Genomic DNA, 7,444 nt, shown 5'->3' with positions numbered 1-7,444 from the left:
TGAGTGTTAATAAGTGTTTATGAGGATATAATAAAGAGACACATACACAAAAGAAGACACAAACCCACACATAAGTATGCATCCATGGAGAGACACACATGTGCATACCAAAAGGACTGAATGTGGAGTATGAGGAATCACTAAGGATCAGGATACCAGCAGAATTGGAGAAGCTCCTGAAAGGCAGAGCTAGAAAAATAGAAAGAGTCTTGGATGTCCAAAGGCAGAAGTATCCAGTGCTAATTTCTGGAGCATTCAGGGACATGGAATCCCAGTGAATGGGGAGGAACTGCAGACAAGGCTGCCATGCAAGACTGCAGTTTGTGCCTTACAAAAAGATGCCAGCTGGGGGTTGGGGGGCAGAGTGGGGGCTGATATCCAATCTGTACTCCATTCGCCATGCTGTATACTCAAAACACTGTGTCCACCCCAAAGACGCACCTTTTCTCATTTATCTGCCAATGAGGAGTGCCTTTTTCTAACTCTCACAAAGGCTAATGATGGCAATAAAGATCCCAAGAGACCTGAGGGATCTCAGGCAGAAAATAGAGCCGAGGAACAGGGTCTATTCTTGTGGTTAAGCAATGATCAAAAAGGCTAACATTCAGGTTAGAGAGCCCCAGAAGTTCATTCATGTACTCAAATAATTATTAAGTATTTATGCTTAATAATTATGCTTAATTTTCAGGCACTATGCTGAAAAACATGGGCACAATCCCCACTCTCATGTAGCTCCCAGACCTCTAGAGGAAACAGATATCAAACAAGTAAACTAATATATAATGTCAGATAGTGATAAGTGCTATAATAGACATAAGAATTGCAAGATAGAGAGTGACTGGGGAAGACGAAGGGCAAGTTTTGGGTAGATATTTGAGCTGAGAACTGGATGATAAGAAAGAGATGGCCATGAAATCTTGAAGATTAGCCCTTTAGGAGGAATAAGTTGGTGTCAGAGTTTAGGGACAATAAGGACACCCAGAGATTTACCATCCCAAGTGGGGCATGGTTGAGAGCGAAAGAGGCAATGTTGATAATTACGCCAGGACAACAGGTATAAACTGGGCCTGAACTGGGAAAATCAGAGTGAATGAGCACCTTACCTTAGGGGGCATAGGTATTAGGTTTATTTGGCCAGAGAATCTGGAGCTCAGCATTTAGACTGAGCCACTTGATCCTGGGTTGTGAAAGTGATTTAATTCACCCATTCATAGGAAGAAGGAAATTGCTATGAGCAATTCTGTAGTTCTGTTAGAGATGCAGCTGATCTCAGCCAACAGGAGTATTGGAGCAGTGGTGGATTCCACTGCCAGGAATAAAGGGAATATGAATGGACTGCCTACTCTGTGTGAGGCAAGTGTTTTCTTGCTTAATCTTCTCAACAAAAACCCCTTATCATGGGTACAAATTTATGTCCCAATTTACTGATGATAAAATTGGCTCAAAGAAGTTAAATAATTTCCCCAAGGTCATGTAGCTAGGGAATAACAGAGGTGGGATTCAAACTCGGACCTATTGGGTCTGAGCAAATTGTGCTTGCTTCTATACCATATTGTCCCTAGACAGAGGCAGGGGTAAGAAAGCAGGGGCCGAAACAGGTACAGACACATTCCAATATGTGTGGAGAAGCATACTCACATATTGACACAAAGCCACAGAGAGAACCAGAAGCACCTGGAGGCTTTGCTATGTGGAAAAGGTTCTGTGGCCAAGAAAGCTAGATATCCCTCAATATCTGTTCTCCCCTTCTTTTACAGAATATCCTATTTTTAGCTCAGCATAGTAACACTCAGATTAAAGATTACATTTCCCAGCTTCCCTCACATCTAAGTGTGACCAAATAACTATGTTCTACCCAAGAGGATGTAAGTCAAAGTGGTACCACTACCTTTGCACAACCATAGGAGGCACAATTCACAATATGAAGATGCTGAGAGTAGAAATGATGTTACAACCTCAAATGGAAAAGGCATGTTCTTCCTGGGCCCATTTTTCCTCCTAAGAGACTGAATGTACCAACAAACAATGGCAATAGAACTCTGACCCACAACCTCTTCAGCAACCCGCTTGGGAAGCCAGACCACAATCCCTGCAGCAACTGGCCCAGAATGGGCAAGACTTGGTCAATAACTGCCAGCTTCTCCATTTTTTGTCCCTGCTTCCAACTCAGGATCAACTACAGAAAGTCACATATGCCTCTGAATCAATCACATAAGATGCCCGTTTTTTGTTTGTTTGTTTTGTTTTTTGTTTGTTTGTTTTGTTTTTTGCTTTTTGTTTTTGTTTTTGTTTTTGTTTTTTTAGATGTCCAGGGTACAGTGCAGTGGTGTGATCACAGCTCACTGCAACCTCCTTGGGCTCAGGTGATCATCCCGCTTCAGCCTCCGGAGTAGCTGGGATTACAGGAGTGTAGCAAAACGCCCAGCTATTTTTTCTTTTCTTTTTTTTTTTCATAGAGACAGGGTTTTGCCATGTTGCCCAGGCTGGTCTCACACTCCTAGGCTCAAGGGATCTGCCAGCCTTAGCCTCCCAAAGTGCTGGGATTATAGGTGTGAGCTGCTGCACCCAGCCAGATGCCCCACTTCTAATGAGCCCACTTCCAGCTTTCCTATGCCAACTACCTCCAATCAGGCACCCCTGAAGCCTTCTCTCTTTTCCAGTGTGAACCTTTTTCACTGTTCTGCCAGCCTGTGAGTTTCTGCCAAATGCAAGACTCTTTGCTAGGGCAAGCTCTGAATCAATGACCTCTGCTTGCTCTCTTTTGGATAGTCTTCATTTATTTCTACACCCTCTTCCTGCTGAGTGGAATGCAGATGTAGTAGGATGCAAGGGTCTCCAGTCTCTGGTGTCATGGAACTGCCGTCCACCCTGGGCTGTTAGTAAGAGAGAAATACATTTCAGTCTTTTAAGACACTGCCATTTTGTGTCTGTTTCAGCAACCTAACCAAACACACACACACACACACACACACACACACACACACACACACCCTGAGGAGCCTTTCTAGTTCAGATTGAACACTCAAACTTCATCTATTTAAAGCATACTAATTTGGAACTTGTGCAAGTTTGCCCTGGGGCAGCCTGGGTAAAAGGGTCCATTTGCACTGGATTAAAAAAATCAGAGTTTGCTGAGCAGATTCATGTACTCCAGATTTTACTCATTTAAACTAGGATTTTTAAGCATCTTTCATTTGCATACAATGATTGAGATGCTAATTACAAGAGACTCATACCTTTTCATTAATACTTGAAATTTACTTAGTCCGGGCAGTCTGAATGTGCTTGTCATGCAAAGGAATAAAGCTGCATTTATGTGCAAAAAATTGAAAAATTCAAAATTTTCATGAATTCTGACTGATCTCATCAGAATAAACAAGCAAATTTCATTGACTCTTTCTTAGGTGATTCCTTTGTGTCTCAATGCACTTCTGTCTCCCATTGGATATGGCTTTGGCCCCTATAAGGCCCAGAGTTACAGAACACCAAATACTTCTGGATGGGAAATGTATAAGGGCAATTAATTAATGCACATATACAATCTGCCCTTTTTCTGATCACCAGAGGGTCAGGGCCCCAACTTCAAAGCAGGAACGGCTTCTACCCTGTCACTTCTCCAGATCCACAGGGGAAGCACAGAGGCAGATCTGCAGAACTGATTTCTTGATGCCATGGATCCAGTCATTTGATTCCATGTAAGATGCTTGGGTAAGGAAGATGGGCCATGATGCAGAATTGTTGTATTACACTTTAGTGTCTTCCACCCTTATAAGTCAATCTGATCTTCAGGGAGTTTCTACTGTGCCTGACAGAGCACACAAAATCCAAGCAGTCCCCAGATGTTCAGCAATCCTTCCTTGCTTCCTATGGACACATGGAGGTATCTGGGAAGCATCCCCCAGAAATGCAGTTCCTTGGGACACCCTCATCCACGACCCCAGACTTCCAACATCCATCCACCCTCTCACACATTCAACCATCAGACATCTGCTATGTGCCTACTACAACTTAGCAAGATACAGTCCTGACTCTCGAGGAGTTCAAATCTATGATGGAGGCAGACATTTACACAAATAATTATAATCTAGTGTGACAAAAGCTGCCATTGAGTCATGTACAAGCTCCCAAGTGAACGAAGAATGAGCAGATAGCTTAGCTGGAGAAGGCTTCAAAAATATCAAGCAAACGACACTTGAGTGAAGTCTTACTGGGAGCATGGGTTTCCATTAGCTGGAGACGTGTCAGGGAAGAAAGCATTCCAGGTGAAGGAAGGAAGCATTCCAGGTGAAGAAGACTTGAAAAACTCAAGAAAAGGCACATCATTCTGTAAGGTTAGAGCAGAGGAGGAAGGAGAAACTGTAAGTTGGGGTCATCTTGGGTGCCATGCGGGAGGATTTGGGCTTTACAGGAAGTTATGAGACACAGTCAAGGCAGGGCTGGGAACTCAAATGCCTACAGGAGCCTGGCAAATGGCACAAATCAGCAAGGGAGGGTGCCTACATGGGGAGTTGTAAAACTGGGGAGCGCAGGCCCCATCCAAAGGCAGCAGCCAATTGTTGCCATGCTGCGGGGCAGGCTCAGTGTAGCCTAGTCTCTCTTGTTTTTTGTTTTTTTTTTTTTTAAGAAGAAGCTGGAAATCCATATTTTTTACATATGAATGCTCCCAGTTTCTAACTGTTGACAGTTATTTCAAAATATCATGCTGGCCAACCAAAAAGATGTCTGATGCCCCATCAACCTTTGGACCTTCAGTGTAGCACTTCAGATCTAAAATTTCTAAGCAGAGAATGAACACAGACTTATGTTTCAGATAGAGGGTGTCCCCACAGATCTCATGTGATCTTTCTGCCCCAGCTTCTGCCAACAAGAACTTCTTTCCTCATCTCCACCACCGCCTTGCCTCTGCCCCACGTAGTCCTTGCCCTCCTCCCTGACCCCCCCAGACCACCCCCAGCACCAGCTGCCTTCTTGCACTGGGAGAAGTTTAATTAATGAACTGTGCTGCAGAACCAGCTTACAGAGAATAGCCCAGCATTAAGGACACGAGAGAGCCATATTTATTTCACATGGACAAGCATGATTCCATTGCATGCTGAACATGAAAGCTCGTATGAGCAAAGTACCCGTAACAGCAGAATTATGTGCTTTTGTCCACAGGGAGCAGGGGGAATCACAAAGTTGTTTTCAGAGACAGTGTTTTTCAAGCACAGTTGAGACCATAGGCTCTGAAGTCACTGGTTTATTTCATCACCAAAGGGTCTGTCTCCCAGGAGTGGCCGGAGGTGCTTTCAGCTTTGCAATCTCTCAATGAATTGATAAGGTCTGAGGAGGGCTGAGGATGGTCTCCCATCCCACCACCCAGAGCATCTTGAAGAAATGAAGCTCAGAGGGAAGATACATGCCACTTGGAATTAACAAGGCCACTCCTGGGTGGACAATGACAGGGACCGACTGCTGTGTTCATAGCAACAGAACCATCATCGCTTATAATATCTATCATCATTGGAACATTCACTCTTCTTAAAGCAATTCTCCAAGGCCCCTTATGGGCAGAAAGGAGAATGATTCTGGAATTTACTGGACGTGCCAGGAGCAGATCAACTTTGCTTGAACAGACTGATGAAAACTAGTGGCAGGGACTCTCTGGTCTCTTGGCTTTAGCTGGGCTTCCTGGTTCCAAGATGATGCAACTCAAGTTGGGAAAGGGGGCTGGAGCCAAGGTTTGTTGGAGGGAGATCAGAGGGTCTGGGAGCAAATCTCACGGAAGAGATGAGCAGAAGAGCCCTTGAGAGCCCTTTCCTTTCGTGGGCTTATTCCCACCTGAAGTCCTGCCCAACGGTTTCATAAAATTTGATATTATACGGTCTATAAAATTCCCGGAGCTGGTCTATCACTTCAGGATCAATCTGTACATGAGTTCTCCCTTTTGATTTGCCCAGGCATCGAGGCAGGAGGCTCGATTCTGTTTTTTTCAAGCAAGGGAATCCTTTGGTCTTGTTGAAATAGAAGTGCTTGTCCGTGATGAATCTCTTAATGCCCAGGAAATCCTGGACTCGCCCCATCTCGCCGGCCGGGTCAGTGATGAGTCGCTCGCCACTGACGAAGTGAATCTGAGCTAGCGGGAAGTACTGCAGCCAGCTCTCCAGGTGCAGCACGTACATGCCGATGCGGATGGCGTTCCACGACACGTCCACCAGGCCCAGGGTGCGGTTGCGGAAGGAGAGGCCCTCAAAGGTCGGGATGTCGGGCTTCTTGGAGAGTGTCTGCGTGTAATCAGAGATGGCACGGGTCACAGGGTTCCGCACAACCACGATCAGCTTGGTGTCTCGGGACATGTTGAAGATGCGTCGAGGAGCCTCTTGAGTGACGAAGTAGCTGGGCGTCTTCTCCAGCGTGATCTGGCTCTCGAGGGTCCTGGGCATCAGGCTCCTGTGTGGGCAGAAGGAATACATCATCAAATAGGTTTCCCTGGGGCCAGGCCTCAGGCCCAGCTACATCAGCCCTTCCACCCAGGGGCCTGTTGCATCCTCCTCCTGGCCTCTGTTCCACTCAAAGCTTTCACCTGGTGAGGTACTCACTTTAAATCTTGTTGATTTTCTTTTCTTCTCTTTTTTTTTTTTTTTTTTTTTTTTGAGACAAGGTCTCACTCTGTCCCCCAGGCTGAAATGCAGTGGTACAATCACAGCTCACTGCAGCTTCCAACTCCTGGGATCAGGCTATCTTCCCATCTTCCCATCTTCCCATCTCAGCCTCCCAAGTAGCTGGGACTACAGGTGTGTGCCACCATGCCTGGCTAAGTTTTTCTATTTTTTGTAGAGCAGGGTCTCATTATGTTGCCAGGCTAGTCTCGAACAACTGGGCTCAAGCAATCCTCCCACCTCAACCTCCCAAAGTGCTGGGATTACAGGCTTTTTTTCTTATTTAATTTTTAACCTGTTTGCTTCAAGCCTGGAAACAATCTAAACATCCATCACAGTGAGCTAAATAAATTGTGGAATAGCCAATTAATAGGGTTAGGTAGATCTGTATGCATTAATATGGAATGATTTCCAACATACAGTGTTAAATGAAAACAGGCAAGATACAGCTTGTATATCTTAAGAAGGATAAATAAGTTACCAATAAAAGTGGTTGCTTCTAGGGAGGAAACTTGAGGTGAGTGCAGAATTAGAAGATGAGGGATAAATGAGAATTGCTTTTTTTTTTTTAAGAGACAGGGTCTCACTTCACTCTGTCTCCCAAGGTGCAGTGCAGAGTTACAATCATGGCTCACTGAAGCCTCGAATTCCAGGCTCCATTGATCCTCTCACCTCAATCTCTCAAGAAGCCGGGACTACAGGCTCATGCCACCACTCCTGGCTGATTCTTAATAATTTTTGTAGAGATGGGGTCTCACTGTGTTGCCCAGGGTGGTCTTGAACTCCTGGGCTTAAGTGATTCTCCT

At 45.1% G+C, this 7,444-nt stretch overlaps 1 protein-coding gene across 1 annotated transcript in view; it reads right to left on the bottom strand.

The window, feature by feature from the left end:
- Positions 1-5,034: 5,034 nt before the first annotated feature.
- HS3ST2 (heparan sulfate-glucosamine 3-sulfotransferase 2) overlaps positions 5,035-7,444 on the bottom strand; it is a 101,170-nt gene continuing 98,760 nt past the window's right edge. The window contains exon 2 of the mRNA XM_523317.6: positions 5,035-6,429. Coding sequence (XP_523317.5) covers positions 5,811-6,429 — 619 coding nt within the window. The 3' untranslated portion in view covers positions 5,035-5,810. The remainder of the gene's footprint in view (positions 6,430-7,444) is intronic.

This window comes from Pan troglodytes, chromosome 18 (genome assembly GCF_028858775.2).
Source record: "Pan troglodytes isolate AG18354 chromosome 18, NHGRI_mPanTro3-v2.0_pri, whole genome shotgun sequence".
In the NCBI taxonomy this organism is placed as follows: Eukaryota; Metazoa; Chordata; class Mammalia; order Primates; family Hominidae; genus Pan; species Pan troglodytes.
Note: the sequence above shows the minus strand (reverse complement) of the source record. Positions and strands in the feature narration are given on the sequence as shown.